At 39.3% G+C, this 21,328-nt stretch overlaps 1 protein-coding gene across 1 annotated transcript in view; it reads left to right on the forward strand.

Annotated features, from left to right (window-relative positions):
* The first annotated feature begins 1,579 nt into the window (after positions 1-1,579).
* The window catches only part of zc3h14 (zinc finger CCCH-type containing 14), a 47,960-nt gene continuing 28,211 nt past the window's right edge, over positions 1,580-21,328 (forward strand). Inside the window, exon 1 of the mRNA XM_057823338.1 lies at positions 1,580-1,723. Within this exon, the coding sequence (XP_057679321.1) occupies positions 1,715-1,723 (9 nt within the window). The 5' untranslated portion in view covers positions 1,580-1,714. The remainder of the gene's footprint in view (positions 1,724-21,328) is intronic.

Genomic DNA, 21,328 nt, shown 5'->3' on the forward strand with positions numbered 1-21,328 from the left:
CGCCGACGGATAGTAAGGGTTGACACTGTTGTACCCTCTGAAGGGGAAAGGATATCATCATTGCACACACCATATAATTGTTTGCATTAGTCTAACACATATATAGTCTAACACATACATATGGTACAGGTTCTCGTAGGCACCGTCTAACTGTTTGCATTACTGTAACACGCGTAATATAATTAATCAGGAAATAGTATCATTTTCATATTTACGGTAGGACTACACTACTAATATAAAATAAATAGAACACCATAGTTTAATGAGAAGAAATAGAAGAGATACAAAATGCCGTCTTATCACAAGATTGACGCACCAACTCTGGCAATCAGCTCTCCCAGCAAACTCCAAGGACAAAGCGCTTTGTCCTAAAACAAGTACAACCAGCCTGGACAGCAAAGTTGATAGCGGGCGTCCCAATCCGCGCACGAAACCGGCCACAGAGGGGATGACCCAAAAGCAACGCCCAGAAACGCCTTCGACAAGGCCCGCCTCAGCAAAGACTTTAAAAAGACTGGACACTGAGATAACACAGATTTTTTCTGCTCGGAAACATGTAGCCTTGTTTTGGATCCAGAATTGTCCCTCCGTCGTCTGTTTTTGCCTTGTTTTTACCATTGTCGACGAATAAATTTTCAACCTGTTTTCGGTGAGTGTTCTTCAAGCTTTTGAAACATGGAGTCAGTACAAAGGGTTAAAATAAGAGGACGCGCGAGATTCGGCCTTCCCGGCGGGCGCACGCGGAGCAGCGTCAGCTGAGCGGCACTTGTTTTGGCTGGTGCTGTTCCCGAATTTCAACCACTCAGACTGCGGGATAGCTTGAACTTGTTTGGATGTTAGTTGAGGTTCTTTATCCATCATCTGCACAATCTTTCATTGAAATCTCTCGTCAATTTTTCTTTTCCGTCCACATCTAGGGAGGTTAGCCACAGTACTATGGGCTTTACACTTATTGATGACACTGTGTATGTTCGACACAGGAACATTCAGGTCTTTGAAGATGGACTTGTAGCCTTGAGATTGCCCATGCTTCTTCACAATTTTGCTTCACATGTCCTCAGACAGTTCTTTGGTATTCTTTCTTTTCTCACACAAGGACACAGGACAGAGGTTTAGTCAACTTGAATCCATTTTAACTGGCTGCAAGTATGATTTACTTATTGCCACCACCTGTTATGTGCCACAGGTAAGTAACAGGTGATGTTAATTACACAAATTAGAGAAGCATCACAAGATTTTTAAAAGGGTCCCAATACCTTTGTCCAGCCCATTTTTGGAGTTTTGTGTAAAATGATAATGATTTAAAATTTTTTCTACCCATTTGCTTTTGTGTTTTTTCATTGGAAGACAAATAAATGAAGATATTACTACCAAAGCATTGTGCAATTGCAATCATTTTCTGGGAGAAATTGAGCATTATCTGACAGAATTGCAGGGGTGCCAATACTTTTGGCCAGTAGTGTACGCCCTTGTTCAGCCTTAAGCCTGTGCTGAGGAATGATTTCGTCCTGATTATTGGCATTGACCGAACCTGCAAGTCTGCGTTCAGGGTTACAACTGCTTTCACAGGTGCAAAGCACAGCAATTGACCCCAAACAAACAAACATTTCTGCCATGTGGTACTTGTCCAAAATTGATGTTAAACACAATCTGGACACAGAACGTGAAATGACAGCCTGCTCGATAAAAAGCTTCATGAAAGAAAGTGGCTGTCATGATGGCTGTAAGTTTCTGCATTTTAATTTTCTGTTATCAATTAGAATTTCACTTGTGATGTTTTGAACAGTTTTATTAGCTTTGAATTGCACTTATATTTCCTCAAAATGAAAATGATATTTTGACACTTTTAACAAACTCGTTAGAAACCCCGTTAGAAATAGGTAAAAATGTGATTAAAAACCATAAGTATTAATTTTTCAATAAAATGTACACTTAAAAAAATACCATAATTTCCAGACTATAAAACGCTACTTTTTTTCCCCTCATTTTGGAATCCTGCGGCTTATAGTCCAGTGCGCCATATTTGTTCATTTCTTTGGGTTAATGGGCAGACTTATAAAGACGGTTTGGGATCCTTTCCCAGCTTTATACAAATCAACAATCCTTAATCGCAGGTCTTGAGACAGCTCTTTTGACTGATGCACATCAGACAATGCTTACCAGGTGTGTGTTTTATAGTGGGCAGGGCAGCTTTAAACCACTCATCAGCGATTGGGCACACACCAGACTAAAAATTGGTTTCAGTTGCTGTTTAAGTCTCCTTAGACAGAGGGTTCACTGACTTATTTTCCCCCCTTCTCTCATTGTTTGCATACTATCCTCATTATAATATGAAAACCTATAAATGTTTGGGTGGTTTTAGTTACAGCAGACACTGTAGTTTCATCTGTGTTATTTTGACAAAGATCAGATTACATTTGATGGTGGTTTTATGCAGAAGTGTGAGGAATTCCAAAAAGGTTCTGATACTTTTCCATACCACTATATACTAGTGTATACAGTGGGTCAAATAAGTATTTAGTCAGCCACCAGTTGTGCAAGTTCTCCTACTTGAAAAGTTTAGAAAGGCCTGTAATTGTCAACATGGGTAAACCTCAACCATGAGAGACAGAATGTGGAAAAAAAAAAACAGAAAATCAGATTGTTTGATTTTTAAAGAATTTATTTCCAAATTAGAGTGGAAAATAAGTATTTGGTCACCTACAAACAAGCAAGATTTCTGGCTGTCAAAGCGTCTAACTTCTTCTAACGAGGTCTAACGAGGCTCCACTCGTTGCCTGTATTCATGGCACCTGTTTTAACTCATTATCGGTATAAAAGACACCTGTCCACATCCTCAGTCAGTTACACTCCAAACTCCACTATGGCCAAAACCAAAGAGCTGTCGAAGGACACCAGACACAAAATTGTAGACCTGCACCAGGCTGAGAAGACTGAATCTGCAATAGACCCCAATAAAGGTGGATTCACTTGCAAATTATGGAAGCCCTGGTGCTTTCAGACGCTGTAAACTCATTGGATTAGTTGCGTAAAAGCCATTATTTGGAAAAGCTTCGGTCGATCCAGTCGCCAGATCCATATTTGATGGCCAAACCGATGTTTCCTCCCGTCCGGTCCCGTCCCATGCGTCAGAGCTCGTCCTGAGACCACAAAATTTCCAATCATACTCCAGTTTAGGTCACGATGAGGAGTTAGGTACCCAAAATCGGCACCGGCCCGAATATAAACCGACATTTGGTCAGCTGAGCGTCACCGTTGTCACAATTGTAAAATGAAACTTGATCAACAACGGGCCGGTGTGTGCCGAAAAAAACCTGCCCGGCGTGATATGCCCCCCCCGACGGGAGCGCTTATTCATAACGCTTTATTGAGGTGAAAACATCAAATGTTTTCATGGACGCATTGCAGTAATGGATTTACGACTGTAAGATCAGTTTTAAATAATTAAATTACACAAAATATTAGTACTGTATTTTAGTAACAAATCGTGGACTGGGCCACATAACCATCTTTGAACAGAAATGTATTAGTCTACAGGTTTTCACGACCATAACCCAATGACAATCACACAGGTATGACATTTATTAGTTCAGCAAGAGTAAAACAATCCATATTCACGGTACAAGAAAGTCATTTCCATGTGGGCGCTCCCGTCAGGGGGGACATTTCACGCAGGGCAGCTATTTTTCGGCACAATACCTGTTGTTGCGTTCACTTTCTTGCTGTGCGACCGTGGCGACGAGCTTCGTAGTCTCCGTCTGATTATGTCTGCGATCGTGTTGGCATCATATTGATGTTTTCGCCGCTGTCTAACAGCTGTCGACACAAACGCATCATGGACCGAGATAAACAAACCGTGCTGCTTTAGAGATTTGCCCTTTTAACAATGGGCACACAGCAACTACTAAAATAACCGTTTATCTTCTCTGTTACTGCAACCAACCGCCACACATGCCTTCACCCAGGGGCGCCGTAGAGGGGGGAAAAGTGGTACTGATTCTAAGGGCCAATGGCCTGAGGGGGCCCACAAAGAAAATTAGAGCATTAGGTAATCGTTTGCAAATTTAAATATTAATCATTATAATTTTAAAAGGTATAAAACGAAGGGTTTCTTTTTCTTGTTTTGTTTTTGGCAAAAAGTAAACATCCAGAGAGCATATGTATTGCCAGCAAACCCCCCCCGCGTATTTTCATTAATTGGTTTCGTCCGCCCTTCCTTTGATCAGACCGCGCGCAGGCTGAGCAGCGGTGCACATTTACACCAGTCAATGACTCTGAGTACTGTGCGTGCGGTAGGCTACATCAAAAATGTTTTCAAAACAGAAATCAGGCTATCAAAAGAGGAAAGAAAATAAAGCAAAGCAGGAGAGCGGTAGAAAAGGCCAACAGGATGTGAAAAAGTACTTCACAAAGGAAGGTTGGTGTAAATTGTGTCAGTGTAGTGCTGAAAATTAACCTGTTATTTTAGCTCACGCGACGTCTATTAGAAAACTCAGAAGCAGGTCCCAGCTCACTCCGTAAGAAATACGGGATTTTCCCGACCTCAGTGAGCGACATTGACCAATTCAAGAACATGAATTCCAAATAATGACGGCATTTTTTGGTATCATACAGATGTTGAAAGTTGGTGTGGATTTTTTTTAATCTGGTTAAATCCAGTTTGTCAAGAATTTATTGAATTGAGTTTGTCATCAATTAAATTTAGTTAGTTAACAAGGAAGGGACCTGGCTTCGGAGCTGTAGCCTATAGTGGAGATTGTAAGTTTTCAAATGGGGCTAAGCCTACTCCATAATGAAATACTGTAATTGTTTGCTAGCTAGTGTTTGCTCCACTTTTAGCTTACATTTAATTAGTACAGCAGGTTAACCCTTTCGCAAGCTCTCTACACCAAAACAGTTGTCTCTGCCCTCGCCTGTTGTAATAGGCACAAGCACAACTCCTCTTGCTGCGTCTGGCTCAGCAGCCCTGTCTCCTGACACCCTTTATGAGCCAGCCTCATCTTTACTCCCAACTGAAGGAGGTGAGGAATCAACTTGAACACTGCCACACCACACATAAAATATCAGTGGCTAAGAGACAAATAGTAATAAGTAATAATAATTAATAATAATTATTATTATTATTAATGAATGATACATAATTAATAATTAAATTAAGATACTAGAATAATATAGAAGATATTGTTATATTTGTCATTTTATGTACACTACAGAGCCAGGACCATCTTCAGTAAGACACCTGAACTCTGTGTATACTGCTACATTCCCCCCTAACTTGTGCTCTCTTGGTCTCCTGAATGCAATTTTTAAGATGCAGCTGCAAAGCATTTTTGGAGAAGTGTGCATCGCTTTACGAATATTTTGCACACTCCCCGTAACGGTTGCAGGCGGCGAGAGAGCTTTTAGTAAGCTAAAACTCATAAAAAATTATATGAGGTCCACTATGTGTCAGGACAGGCTTTCTAGTCTTGCCATGTTGTCCATTGAATGTCAGTTGGCTAGGAAGCTAGACTTTAATGATTTGATCACTGACTTTGCTATCAAGAAGGCTCGGCGCTGGGCTCTTGGTGACTAAGGCTGAGCAACCTGCAATCTGCTCGCTTTGTTTGTAATTGTGAGTGTGATTGCTTGTGTGTGTGTGTGTGTGTGTGTGTGTGTGTGTATGTGTGGTGTTCGCTTTGTTTGTTATATCATTCTAAAGATTGTTTTTTTGATTGGCGTTAATGTATGCTGTAGTATTGTTAGAATAAAAGTTTTGTTTTAACTTAAGTCATTCATTGTGGTATTTGAGAATATTTCTAATAAAAATATATTTAGATTGTAAAAGATGGGCTTCAGTACATTTCTTAAAGATGATATCAGTCTATTCATTATTGCTCTGTACGCTGTATGTTTACATAAATATATTTTCATCTTAAATTAGTGCAGAAAATGCACAAATTAGTGTGTAAAAATTCACCAGAATGCAAGAAATTACGTAGTTGATACTCTAAATGTGTGTGTGTGTCCCGGCACTGGTGGTGGGGCCCAAAGTGATATCTTTTCATGGGGCCCAAAATCCCTGGCAGCGCCCCTGCCTTCACCATTTTGATTAATCAATGTTAACGATTGTCAGGAAGGTTTTTGGGTTCGTTTACTAGGGGGTGATTCCTTAGACAAGCAGAAAAACACGCAGTAATAGGAGGAATTTAAGTAGCGGTAATATGTAAACACTATGAGCTGACGGACAATATGGCGTTACCAGTAATGGGGGCGGAGTTGTGACGTGTAAGATGTGCTTTAATGCTTTTGCACACTAACAGTATTTACAATAATTAAACCAATTATGTGTGTTTAAAACTAGGTGTTATGATTATGTTTTCTCATGTAACAGTCTATTCGCTTGTGCTTTAGTGCTTACACAATGAAAAGAGTAAGGTTTCTGTTTTCAGTAAACGTCACCATAATGTTTCATTCTGGTTTCTGTTCTCAGTAAACGATACCATAACAGCTAAACGAAACTTACGCATGTGCAATGGATGCTCTCCCACTTGTCAATAAAAGACGCAGCCTCAGGCAGGGGGCTGAGAGAGGCTAATTGTGAGCAAGGGTGCTGCGCTGTCGACCCTCTCCCTGGTGGCCGCCAGTGAAAATTTATCTACGTCTCAAGTCTGATCTTTCCTCCGTCCTTTCCTAGGTCTTTGTTGTTTTCTTAGTTCAAATATTAAGTTTAGACCTAACAGACGTCACGTGATTGGGGTCTATAGAAAATGTAAGACAAGACCACTGATAATCTCCCTCGATCTGGGGCTCCATGCAAGATCTCACACCATGGCGTCAAAATGATAACAAGAACGGTGAGCAAAAATCCCAGAACCACACGGGGCGACCTAATGAATGACCTACAGAGAGCTGGGACCACAGTAACAAAGGCTACTATCAGTAACACAATGCATCGCCAGGGACTCGAATCCTGCACTGCCAGGCGTGTCCCCCATGCTGAAGAAAGTACACGTCCAGCCCTGTCTGCGGTTCGCTAGAGAGCATTTGGATGATCCAGAAGAGGACTGGGAGGATGTGTTATGGAAAATAGAACTTTTTGGTAGAAACACAGGTTCTCGGGTTTGGAGGAGAAAGAATACTGAATTGCATCCGAAGAACACCATACCCACTGTGAAGCATGGGGATGGAAACATCATGCTTTGGGGCTGTTTTTCTGCAAAGGGACCAGGACGACTGATCTATGTAAAGGACAGAATGAATGGGGCCATGTATTGAGAAATTTTGAGTGAAAATCTCCTTCCATCAGCAAGGAATTGCATCCGAAGAACACCATACCCACTGTCAAGCATGGGGGTGGAAACATCAGAGGAGTAGCAAGGGTCCCCGGGGGCCCCAGGCAACAAGCAACATGGGGCCCTTCCAGCGTGTGCAAGTAAGGGGGACAGTTGGACTTGGAGCAATAGCATATTTAATAAAAGTATAATAACGCCTCTGTCTCATAGAGCGCTTTTTAGGACACTCAAAGTGCCTGGCTATTACTACATTCGGACATAAAACTACAGTAACATAGTACACTCACCGCTGTCTTTCTTCCTTTTCTCCTCTTCTTTTTTTTCTTTCTTTTGTCGCTTCCAGAAGGATAACTTCTCTTCATTTTGGATGTATGCCAATTAAAAAAAAAGCCAAATCGCCACTCACTCTCACTCTGAGTCACATGGGGGAAGGGGGTGTAGAGCCAGTGAAGGGGCCTCTTCAGGGAACTCAGACACAAGGCTTTCACTGGCACTGTCGCTGCGACAGTGCAGTAAAGCTGCATGTGCTAAATCTGTTGGCCCGTCTGGGGGCCCTAGGCAATTGCCTCGTTTGCCTAATGGGACGCGACGCCTCTGGGAAACATCATGCTTTCGGGCTGTTTTTCTGCAAAGGGACCAGGACGACTGATTTGTGTAAAGGAAAGAATGAATGGGGCCATGTATCGAGAGATTTTGAGTGAAAATCTCCTTCCATCAGCAAGGTCATTGAAGATGAGACGTGGCTGGGTCTTTTAGCATGACAATGATCCCAAACACATAGCCAGTGCAACAAAGGAGTGGCTTCGTAAGAAGCATTTCAAGGTCCTGGAGTGGCCTAGCCAGTCTCCAGATCTCAACCCCATAGAAAATCTGTGGAGGGAGTTGAAAGTCTGTGTTGCCCAACGACAGCCCCAAAACATCACTGCTCTAGAGGAGATCTGCATGGAAGAATGGGCCAAAATACCAGCAACAGTGTGTGAAAAGCTTGTGAAGAGTTACAGAAAACGTTTAGCCTCCGTTATTGCCAACAAAGGGTAAATGTCAAGTTCAAAAATAGATCCTTAGGTAGACATTGTAAAATTACCCAAAAATAAGGAGAGAAGACACTCAGTTTTCTTGGCCAAGGAGAGCAAAAGATTGACTCGTGCCAGTCACCAAAATTGATCTAAAGAAAAAACCCTCCTGGGTATTTTATTTAGGGGTTTGTCCTAAAAAAAAAATGGATGCCGCCCTGAGGGAGGGGGCGAACAAACTGGAGACACCCATGTGGTTTTCGATTGGATATGTGTGTGCATGTAGGTGGAACTAAGTAAATACACGTGTGTAAGCAAGGGCTCATGTAAACAATCATGTAAACAGTCAAAACAATCATGTAAACAGTCAAAATGACCCAGACACTTCAGTTATGCAACGCTGCGGCCATGGAAGATGTCCTCGGATGGAAAATTGTCCTCGAAGGTCTAGACGAAAGTCCAGACACCAGGTGCTGAAGATGCCTCAGAAGGTCTAGTTACGCAATGATGCGGCCATGAAGCAAGGCAGTTGTCATCCCGACCCTCTTTTACTCTTTGTAACACTTAAGCATTATACTACAACCTGGTTTCGCAAGCAATAATCATTTACTGGTTATATTAGTAAGAAAAATATGGCAATATGTATTATTTATGGTATATATGAGCACAAGCAAATATTCAATCAATCAATCAAGCAAATATTTAATCAATCAAACCTCGATAATTACCTCAACAGTAAATAACAAGGTACTGAGATGAACTTTTGATATTGACCAAATACTTATTTTCCACCATGACTTGCAAATAAATTCTTTAAAAATCATACAATTTGATTTTCTGGTTTTTTTTTCCACATTCTGTCTCTCATGGTTGAAGTTTACCCATGTTGACAATTACAGGCCTCTCTAAAATTTTCAAGTGGGAGAACTAGCACAATTAGTGGTTGACTAAATACTTATTTGCCCCACTGTATATTGCATATTACTTAGTGAGATGCATGTGACAATGTTGTGGCATTAGCAGTGCAATGACTGTGACATTTCAGTGCAAACTTGAGTTGAGAAAAGGTCAGTGCGTTCTTATTGCTTCTTGACAGCAATAGACGTCCAATCTATCTGAACTGGGAGGGACGACAGGAAGACTCTGATGCTGCTTTACTGTGAATTTAAAGCTTGGAAGCGATTTGACCGACTGCCACTAGATGGCAGCGATTTTTAGAGATCCGTTTGCGTATCTGCAGATTTCCGCTGCATTTTGATGAAATCAAGCAATCTGCTGATCGGCTAATTACTTAAGAGTCGAAGAAAGAAAAAAGACTGGAATTCAGCCATTTTTCTTGCTTATAGAAAAGAATCTCATCTTTCATTTAGTGATTATAATGTGGTGATTTACGATACGAAATGACTTTGTTCTGGAGTGGCTTTCTTATCATGAATTTTTCGCATAATGAATCACATTTTACATGTAAATGCCGTCAAGCCTCAGTCTTTGTTTTTCATGCTTTGTCACCCCTTAGTGGCGCTTAAGTGTAACTAGTTTGTTCGACTATTCTACAGACGTTATCACATGATTACTCTGTCATTGTGTAATCACAGATCACAAGACATCTGATCCATTACACGTCATATTGTTGTCCGACTCAAAATAGATGACGTTTGTCAGGCGAGCAATTAAAAACACGCCAAACTTGCGTGACATCGATGTGGAAAAATAAGCTTGTTTTTGCACTCGTCGGCAAACGAACGGGACCGGACCGACCGGTTTCGGGAAGGCTTTATGATGTCGACCGCTTTTTTTCTGTTAGGCGACGTACTACTAAACCGCTTTGGCCTCGGAGTGGTTTTTGTGGCGTTTCGCACGGCGTCGCGCTAAAGGTCACGTCTCGCGTTCTCGTCTCTTATGCTTATCAGACAGCTGAGGCTGGGAAAAATGTGCTGTCACATAAAATCATAGACAAGCCCGAGGGTGATTGAGTGCTGTGTCATGAAATCAAGTGGATTAAAATAAAATCAAATTATAGGAATTAAATTTAATGAAATAAATGTCATGTATTGGATAAATAAAAACGTCTGTTAATTTAAAGAAAATAGTACAAAATATTGACATTTAATACCAAATGAAAATGTGATAATGTAAAATGTTAGGAAACTACAAGGAAATATATATTTTTAAATTGATAAAAAAGAAATTTATTAGATTAAAATTTATTAATAAATTCCTCCTATTTTACTTTGTTTTTTTTTCTATATTTTTTAATACATTCTATTTTTGCTGTTTGTTTTTACTTTTTTTTAGGGGTGTTCTTTTGTGGGTTTTATGCAGGGATTGTTTTATTTTTGTGGATTTTTTTTTTCCCCTCTGGGTATTTTTGTGTTTTTGGGGTTTTTGTTATTTTGGGGGGCGTTGTTTGTGTTTTTTTTTTGGGGGGGGGGTTGTTTTATTTTTGTGGATTGGTTTTTTTTTTGCCGAGGTATTTTTGTGTTTGTGATTTTTTTGTGGTTTTGGTGTTTTTTGCGATCTTTTGGGGTGGTGTTTTTAGTGTTTTTTTGTGGGCTTTTTTGTCCCTTTTTTTTTTGTTTTTGTGGGTTTATTTTCATGGATTTTTAAAAATCTTTTTTTTTAGGTTTTTCGGGTGTTGTTTTTTTGTGAATTGTTTGTCATTTTTATGGGAGTTATTTTGTGTTTTGTGGTTTTTTGTAGTTTTGTTTTGGATAGTTTTAATCTTAGGTTTTTTGGGTGTTTTTTTTTTTTTTGTGGATTGTTTTTTTTTTTTTTGTCGAGGGATTTTTGTGTTTGTGATTTTCTCTTTGGTTTTTGGTGTTTTTTGTGATTTTGGGGGCGTTAATTTGCGTTTTTGTGGGGTTTATGTCCTGTTTTGTTTTTGTGGGTTTATTTTTGTGGCTTGTGAATTATTTGTGAATTATTTTTTAAAATTTTTGTGGGTGTTATTTTGTGTTTTTTGTAGGTTTATTTTTGTGGATTGTTTTAATCTTTTTTTTGTTTTTTTTGGGTGTTGTTTTTTTGTGGCTTGTGTTTTGATTTTTTTTCGAGGTATTTTTGTGTTTGTGATTTTCTTTTTGGGTTTGGTGTTTTTTGTGATTTTTCGGGGGTGTTGTTTTGTGTTTTTGTTTTTTTTGTGCTTTTTTGGTTTTTTTTTGCAAGTTTATTTTATTTATTTATTTATTGTTTTTTTTGTGTATTTTGGGGGGGATTTTTGCGAAATCTTTTGGGTATTTTTTGGGAGTATTTTTGTGTTTCTATTTTTTTGTATTCTTTGTGGTTTTGATACCATTTTTTAAAAAAATTTTGTGGGCTTTGTTCTTTGTTTTGCTTTTTGGTGTTTTATTTTAGGTTCATTTTTGTGAGCTTTTTTTTAAGGTAATTTTGATGGGTTTATTTAGTTTTTTTGTGCTTGTCTTTTTGTGCATTTCTGCCATGATTTCTGGATTTAATGCAGTCTTTAAGGCAACCGACAAAACAATCGAGTGGGTTTGCTCCGCGATCGCGTCCAACTTTGAAATGTCATGTTCAATTAGTCACTTCTGCGCTCTTGTTTTTTTGTTTGCTAGCTTTCGAATTGTCGGTGTCGCGTTGGCGCTAATGTTGTTATTGTTTCGGTGAAGAACGATGAGTCAATAGTCATGAAGCAAGGACTATCGTGACGAACAGTGGCAGTTTATTGCCGTCAATTGCACCCAAAAAAATTGTGATTAATCACTGAATAACATCACCATTTTAAAATGTTATCTTGGCTTTATATTTACGTTTTAAGTCTTTTAACTCATGACTGCGGTCATGGACGTCCAATCGTAGAATCACAGTATCTGATTTGTCCACGTATCACAGAACAGTAGCCATTTGATTTAGTGTCCTCACTAATAATAACAACAAAGTGAGTGACTTTTTGAGCCCTCCCTCAATACATCCATTCTTACCAAACAAGCAATGGTTTAGCCCCATTACAAGCATTACTTTCAAATGTACTGGATTGCACAATGCAGGCATGCTACTGTATATCTTTGCAAGAGCCGCCTGGTAGCGAACAATACGGGATGTGATAAGAGCGCCGATAACCTCGCTTGGCAGTGCATGCTGCCGCTGCGCTATTTTGGGACCAGTGGGCTCAGGAAAAACAGGATATACACCCTTGTTTTTGGACAAAGACCTGACAAAAAATGGCTTCCATCAACCGGGCTGACAGTGTTTCACTGCCATTGACGGGGAGAGACGTCCAATCCGTTTTGACTAACACAAACGAATGACAGCCTTTCGGGGCCATGACGTCATCACTCGTAATTAATATCTCAAGTCCCCCCATTTACTGCAAAATGGATCCAAAAGGGTGACATTTGTTTGTGCTACGTTTGCACTAGTTGTTGGGTGACCCCTCTGTTATTGAGAGAGTTGGTACGCCCCGTCAGCCGCGGGAGTTTGATACGGAAAAGCTGCGAGTGACGTCATCATTCGAAGTTAATATCTCAATATATATAAAACGATAGCAGCACAAGCAAACATTTTTACAGCACAAACGTAGCACAAACAATTGACACAAATTTTAGCCATTTTTAATCGAAATGGAGGGCTAGTTGACCTCAGATTGACCTATAAAACAATTTTAAATACCTTAAACAAAAATCTTTTCTGCACAAACTAATGACATAATTTTTATACAAATTTGCGTCTGATAGTGCAGGGGTCCCCAACGACCGGGCCGCGGACCGGTACCGGTCCGTGGCGCATTTGGTACCGGGCCGCGCAGCAATAATAAATAATTTATTAATGACTGCATTCTGGCCGATTGACTTTAGCCTGTGCCGCTTAACACACCAATATCCCTGTCTACTCTAGATATACAACTACAGGATAGGAGGTCGTCATAGAAATGCTTTGATTGGACTGTTAGCACTAAATCTTGTTTTGTATGTCTATGTGTGCTTGGCGTCGATAATAACGTATGATGTAGTTCGTCACCAATCACATTTCTTCCCGGAAATAATTAGCCCGACACTAGAATGACTGAAAAACAGACGTCTTTGGACAGACTTTTTACGGGGAAAAGGGAACCTGACGAGCCAGAAGATGTGCCTACAACCTCGAAGAAAAAAAAAATTCATGCTACTTCCTATCACTAAAGACCCACGAAGCGAGAAGGAGTGGATTCGTGACCCGTATGTGAATAAACCGAGTGATTCGAGTATGTCTGTGCAACAGGAATATCAGCTTGTAGAGATCGCAAATAACGGCGACCTTAAACGTACATTTGAGATAACAACTCTACTGAAGTTCTGGATTAAAGTCATTGCGGAATATCCAGACATCGCTAGGAGCGCACTGAAAACTGTGCTACAATTTCCAACATCGTGTATTTGTGATGCTAGCTTCTCTCACTCTCCCATCTCGGGACCATCTCGTCTCAACGAAACAAACTCAGGGGCAGTTTACAACCGTCCTCTTTTGCCCGGACAAGTCCTACTTTCACGTAGTATCCTCGTCGTCCGGGCGGGTTTTATAAATTCATAAAAATGTCAAGTTTTTATGATTTTTCACAGGAGCAATTTAAGGAGAGAATCCATCTGGCCGCTGAGTGGCAGCAGTTGACATGGCTCCTACTAGAAGGGAGTGAAGGAGTAGGTCTTCTTGTTTTTGTTGGCAGTTTACCCCTATCATGAGGCATTACCGCCATCTACTGGGTTGACAATTTGGCCACAACGCCTGCCCAGTTGTTAAGTTTTTAACGATAAATACGAAAATAATGGCAACTGTTGACTTCTGTCGGAGCTTTGACTGTAAAATCCCATTTGATGTCGCATCGTTGCGCTGCCGATGATTGTAAACTTTTCTAGCAAAGTTTGAGTTTTGCGTCAGCAAGCTATCAGTAAGCTAAACCATGCTAGGCATTATGGGAAACGTAGTTTTGAACTGCTACGTTTGGAAACATGCTGGTTGAATAGTTTGTCAGTTTACTTTGGTTATTGTTTGTGTGCAATCTAGAACATTGAATGAGAATATCAATTGAATGGGAATAACAATTTGTCAAGGACAATTGTTGTGATAGTAATTGATAAAAACGTTTAGTTGGCACATAGCCTACTTTGTGTATCTGTATTGACTGGACTACATTTCCATGGGTCTGCATTATATATATATATTACGTCTTTGAGTGAAGTTCGAGTAAAATTCAAGTATCTTGAGGCCGGCTGAGTGTCCTCATTTTTGGAAATCAAAATATGGTCACCCTAGTTTACATGGCAAATCTGCCACACAAAGACGCAATGACTGAGTTGCGGACTCACCTCGCGTGCATATGGTGTTGGCAAAGACAGAAGGCGAAGACGAAAAATTCTGAATCCTGCCTCCAAAGTGGAAGAATCCGATTTGGGGGGGGTTGAGGGGGGCTTCTTCGGCATGCATATCAAAGGCTCCTGCGGCGCGAGACTGCGCTGTTAACGTCAGCACTCGTACACGTCACATTGGGCGTGCGTAGCGGTGCTACTAAACATTAAAAACAGCAAATATGGCGGAATGTTGGCTTTAATTTACAGTTTTAATTGTATTTTAAATTAAATATTTTGAACGTTTCAATTTTTGTGCCTTTTTGAACAAAACAAAAATGACATTGCTTCGAGTGGGCGGGCATATTTTTTTCCCGGGCTGAGGGGGCTTGGTGGGGTCAAAGTGCGTCATTCTCTGTCGCCCAGTAAATCTGCACTGCCCCCTAAGGCCTGGCATGAATACTACATCATTTTTAAGCGGAATCGCGACATTGTTCAAATGGAGACGCAAACGCAAATGCGAATTTGAAATTTTTCGTATTCTCGGAAAGTCACCATGTAAACGGCCCCTCAGGCCTCCTACTGAGTCAGCGGGTGAGTTGTATTTTTTCCCTGCACTTAACACGACGGGGCTAAAAACAAATGTTATTTTATATTTGCTGTATTTTTCTGCGCACGTTGCCGGTGTTCTGACAAATTTGGCATGCGGGTAGCATTAAAAATGCAGCGATCGCAAAGTACACACTACAAACTTTCTTTAAAGAAAGGAATATTACCTTACATTTGCTCTGTTAGGTGCACACAACAACTGCACGTAGCTCTATCACTTAACGACTTCGCCGTGTCGTTAAGCATTAATTTACGCCATTTCCGTGTTGCACATGTATGTTTATGATGTAAATAGTTTTTTAGCACCGTTGGATAACATTGAGAGTCCAACTGAATATAAAAAAGGGCTTTTTTCACCGCCACAAAAGCTTTGGGAGCAAAATTTTACAAGGGTGCAAAATTTGACAGAACACCGGGCCGTGAAAAAAAGACCCAAATCACACCGGTCCGTGGTGCAAAAAAGGTTGGGGACCCCTGTGATAGTGGGCCAACTTCACGGAGGTTAGTATCGCTAGCAACGCTAGCAAACATTGAAAAATTCCCCATAATCCCATCACAATAGCTGCTCTTGAAATCTCCCCGAGCCGCTTGACATCTGGAATTTCAGCGCAATAAACGCGGCCTGGCTCCCACCCCTACCCTGACCTTTCGACTCGACCTTGGGGCGCAAGTGCACCGTGCCCCCGGTCCCGATTTCGCCCGGGTGGGAGCGCACGCCTGGAATCCGCGGAGCGTGGCTTTAACTTACGGAGTTTAGGGCGTGCGCGGCGACAGCTGCTCGCGACGAGCTTACTTGTCACATAGCGACACGCGCACGCTCGCATACGTTGATAAGCACGCGCGGGATTCTTGCCAAGTAATGTGCCGCATGTGCACGTGTGCGCGGGTTTTGTTGACACAGCTTGAGTAGCGCTTGCACAAGTGGAACACATGTTGTCGCCGGGAGATTTTGTTTATCACTACAAAGCAACTTATAGAGCTGATGGCTACTCAGAGCAGATACTGTTGTAATTACAGGGTCAGTATTACAAATCTAATACGTAGAGTTGCACCAATACCATTTTTTTTTTTTTTGCACCTGATTTCGATACCTGAATGTTTGGTATAGGCCGATACGGTATCACTTTTTTTTTTTTTTATTATTCATTTATTTCTAAATATTAATATTTCAAAATTTTATTTTGCTGTATTTGGTGTTGTTTATTTGTATGGTGGGCATGTGTCTTTTGGGGATTTATTTTATATGTATATTTTTTCTAATTTTGGTGCTGCTTTTTGGTGTTTTTGTTGTTGTTGTTTTATTTCTGTGGTGTTTTTTTCCAGGTATTTTGGTGTTTGTGATTGTATTTTCTGATTTTGATGTGTTTTGTGATTTAAAAAAAAAAAAAAAAAAAAATTTATTTTGTGGGGTTATTTTTGTGGCTTGTTTTGGGGTTTTTTTCTGGGTTGATTTTTCGTGTTTATTTTTTGTGAACTCATGTGTTTTTAGTGTTTTTTTTGGTGGCGGTGTTTGTGTTTTTTTTGGGGGGGGGTTGGTCAATTTTGGGGGCTTTGGTTTTTCGTATATTTTTTAGGTTTTTTTGTATTTTTAGTCGAGGGTTTTTTGTGTTGTGTTTTATTTTTGTAGTTTTTTTGTCATTTGGTGTGTTTTTTTTTTGTCCAGTTATTTTGGTGTTTGTAATTTTTTGGGGGGGGTTGTTTTTTGTGTTTTGTGGGGTTTAATGGTGTGGTTTTTTGTTTTGTTTTGATTTTTTGTGTTTTATGGGTGTTGTTTTGGGGTTGTTGTTTTTTTTTTCTCGGTTGATTTTTGTGTTTATTTTATGTGAACTTTCACGTTTTTGGTGTTTTTTGAAGGTGGTGTTTGTGTTTTTTTTTGGAGGGGTCATTTTTGAGGCTTTAGGTTTGTTTTTGTGGGTCAATTTGTGGGTATATTTTGTTTTTTGTTATTTTTAGTCTGGGTTTTTTGTGTTGTTTTATTTTTGTGTTTTGGTGTTTTTTTTTGTCCAGTTATATTGGTGTTTGTATTTTTTTGGGGGGGGGGTTGTGTTTTGTGGGGTTTTATGGTGTGTTTTTTGTTTTGTTTTGATTTTTTGTGTTTTTTGGGTGTTGTTTTTTTCTCGGTTAATTTTTGTGTTTATTTTTTGTGAACTCTCATGCTTTTGGTATTTTTTTGAAGGGGGTGTTTGTGTTTTTTTTGGAGGGGTCATTTTTGAGGCTTTGGGTTTGTGTTTTTGTAGGACAATTTGTGGGCACATTTTGTTTTTTGTGATTTTTAGTCAGGGTTTTTTTTGTTGTGTTGTTTTATTTTTGTAGTTTTTTTGTGTTTTGGTGTTTTTTTTTTTTGTCCAGTTATTTTGGTGTTTGTAATTTTTTTTGGGGAGGGGGTGTTTTTTGTGTTTTGTGGGGTTTTATGGTGGTTTTTTTTTTTTTTTTTTTTTGATTTTTTTGTGTTTTTTTGGGGTGTTGTTTTGGGGTTGTTGTTTTTTTTCTTGGTTGATTTTTGTGTTTATTTTTTGTGAACTGTCACGTTTTTGGTGTTTTTTGAAGGGGGTGTTTGTGGTTTTTTTTTTTTTGGAGGGGTCATTTTTTAGGCTTTGGGTTTGTGTTTTTGTGGGTCAATTTGTGGGTATATTTTGTTTTTTTTTTGTGATTTTTTTTTTTCGCTGTTGCCTTGTGATTTGGGGTGTTTTGGTTTATTTTCTGGATTGATGTTCGTGTTTATTTTTTGTGAATTTCCATGTGTTTTTGGCGTTTTTTGTAGGGGTGTGTTTTTTGGCGTTTTTTTGGAATAAATTTTGGGGCTTTAGTTTTTGTGGGTATATTGTTTTTGTGGTTGTTTTATTTTTGGTGAGGTTTTTGTGTGTTGCTTTTTGTTTTGTTTAGTTTAGTTTTTTCCCTAAATTTTTTTGTTTTGGCGGGTTTTTGTAGGGGTATTTTTTGTGATTTTATTTTATTGGTTACGGTGTTTTTGTTTGTTTTTCTTTTCTGGGCTGTCTTTTATGCTTTTTTTGTGAGTTCTTATGTTTTCTTGGTGTTTTTTTGTTGGGGTGTTTTGTGTTTGTGTTTGTTAAGGAGGAGTTGGGTTAATTTTTGGGGCCTTGGTTTTGTGTTTTTATTTATTTATTTTATTTATTATTTTTTTTATTGGTGAGGTTGTTGAGTTTTGCTATGTTGGGAAAAGAATCTCATAACCGTTTGGGAAAAGAATCTCATAACTGTCGTTTTGATACTTTTAATACTTTTCACTTGGAGTACATAACATATATGGTAACGGGTGACACTTACACATTAATCCTAGGGCCGTCATAGAATGAGAAAATGTAAAGCGTTACAGCGGAAGTTACCGGAAAAAGTAGTTTCATTATGGTGCTGGTGTTAATACCAATTCATATGTTGGTTGCCTGTTAGCTTTTTGGAGTCATTTTGGTTGGCCGGCCACTCCCTGGGAAGATTTTTACTTTCAGCTCTGTACACAGAGTGAACAAGAGCAACTGCTTTAATAACAATTTTTTTTCATGTCCCATTCACACCTAGCGCCCCATCGTCTCTGAAAACAGGAACACTGACTCACAGTCGTTATTGCGTTTGCCTATTGACACCGACGGAGCGCTAACGCCCACGCGGGCAGCGAAAGCCTTTTTAGCGGCGTCGACCATGTAAACAACCACCGCTTGACCGTTAGCACCAGCTAACGCGCGTTCGCCACGCAGGGCGTCAAGGTCACGCGGGCCCCCGGCTTGCGGCGAAAGACGCGCACCTGTCCGACCAACTGTCGAGGACAGACGGCCGTGGGAAAAACGCCGAAGCTAGCTGAGCTAAATTTACCGCTAGCTAGATGTGACAAATGTTTGTGTGAGACGACGCGGCCAACAACCACTTTTTTTATTAACGTGACTAACGTTATTGTGGTTGCTACAAAGTGGAATTCATTCAAACCACTTCATTAAAACAAGATTTGACGCCGCTTATTTAAATGATTTCTGTCCTTCTTTGTTCCGTCCGGTTGATTCATAAAACACATTATGACTCAAATCATTTTGGCAGGATTTGGGTGACACATTTGAGTCGGACAAAAGCAATTAGCAATAGCGGTAGCTTTTTTTTCCTAGTGTGACAGTGAAGGCAAACGGAGGAAAGGGCTTTTGTTTTGTTTTTTGGCACACGCGGGAGAAACCAGATGGAGTCCGGTAGCGGCACGCACGCACATGGGGAGGCGGGTGAGGTCACCGCGGGAAACACGCGCGATAAATCCGCTGTGACGGCGCGCGGCGTCTCAAAAACGAACGCCTCCGAGCAGATTTTTATTGACCTTGTTAATTAGTCTTGAGAAATGATAGTGAGTAATACATGTTTTACTTTCTGGGAAAGCGTGCGTGTATTGCTTTAAGGTGTCATTGACGGAATAGAAGTCCAATAAAAGTCCGATCCATTTGTACATGATCGTCCAAATGTATTGGACGACCATCGCTGTCAATGGCAATGAAATGTGATCATATACAACAGGTTTTATTTAAGTGATATAAAACATTTTTTACTATTATACATCATTACATCCATGACTAAACAATGAAATAAGATAAAATATCTTGTAAAATATATATATATATATATATATATATATACTGTATATATATCAATGAGGAGGTACTAAATGTAATATTTCTGTGATTTTTTTTTTTTAAATGTTAATAATCTACCAAACATAAAAATTATAAATGAAAAATACAAATAATTGTACATATGATATAATAAATGTTTTTATATAATCTAAAATGGTTGTAAAAATATGGTTAAAATAAAATATTTGCATAAGTTGTATAAAATATCAAAAAAGTGTAGATACTACATCTAAAATATTTTTGATTAAAAATTGTGAGGAAAAGCGGCATGGAAAATGAATGAATGAATGAATGAATAAAATGTTGATATTTGACTGCACATAATAATACAAGCTGCAAAGATACAAGCACAAAAAAATAGATATTTTTATTAATTATAAATATATATATATATAATACGAAAATAAAATCATACAAAATGAGTGTAAAAATTTACTTTAAAATCAGATAATTTTGTGGATTATTTTTGGTACCATATCAATATTTTAATTCAAAACTGCCAAAAATTGTACAAAGAAGTATTTTTTATGAAATGTAAAATATGTACCATAGACTTCATAATGTATTGATGGGACACGGGGCGCGAGGCCGATTCATAGGGGGACTATCTCTGTCAAAGCTGACTGAGTGGAAACACAAAGTTCTAGTGAATAAATGCTTAAATCTCTGAATTCTTAATAGATATAGATGTAAGACAGTCTTGATTCTTGTTTAAAAGCCCCCAAAAAACGTGAAGTTAGCATTTATTTTATGTAAATGTTGCGAACTATGAGGCTAGTCAGTAAGCAAATTAGCGGCCGCCATATGTAAAAAAAGATTTTTTTCCATTAAAAATTATCGTGAATAAATGCCTAAATCCCTGAATTCTTTATAGATATGGATGTAAAACAGTCTCGATTCTTGGTTAAAAGCAAAAAAAAAAACAAAAAAACATGCAGTTAGCATTTATTTTACGTAAATATTGCGAACTATTATGCTAGTCAGTAAGCAAATTAGCAGTCGCCATATCACAAAGAGCTTTTTCCTTTGAAAATTCTAGTGAATAAATGCTTAAATCCCTGAATTCTTTATAAATATGGATGTAAAAGAGTCTCGATTCTTGGTTAAAAGCAACAACAACAAAAAAGTGCGGTTAGCATTTATTTTACGAAAATATGTCGAAGTACGATGCTAGTCTGTTAGTCAATGTGGTGGCCACCATATGTAAACAGAGCTCTTCCGGTGAAAATTCTTGTGAATAAATGCCTAAATCCCTGAATTCTTTATAGAAATAGACGTAAAACGCTCTCAATTCTTGGTTAAAAGCAAAAAAAAAAAACGGGCTATTAGCATTTATTTTACGTAAATATTGCGAACTATGATGCTTATAGAAAACCCTAGAAAACACCCAACCTCCCGGGTTGGCTGGGTGGGGGCCGTGGCCCTGGGGTGGCGCCCCGCACGTCTTGCTGGCTATCGCATGTTTGATGGGATTCGCGCATGGCTGGATGTGATTGGGTGTGGCGGACCTCGGTGCCGCGATTAGCGATGGGGTAGGATAG

The sequence above is a fragment of the Corythoichthys intestinalis genome, chromosome 19, assembly GCF_030265065.1.
Source record: "Corythoichthys intestinalis isolate RoL2023-P3 chromosome 19, ASM3026506v1, whole genome shotgun sequence".
In the NCBI taxonomy this organism is placed as follows: Eukaryota; Metazoa; Chordata; class Actinopteri; order Syngnathiformes; family Syngnathidae; genus Corythoichthys; species Corythoichthys intestinalis.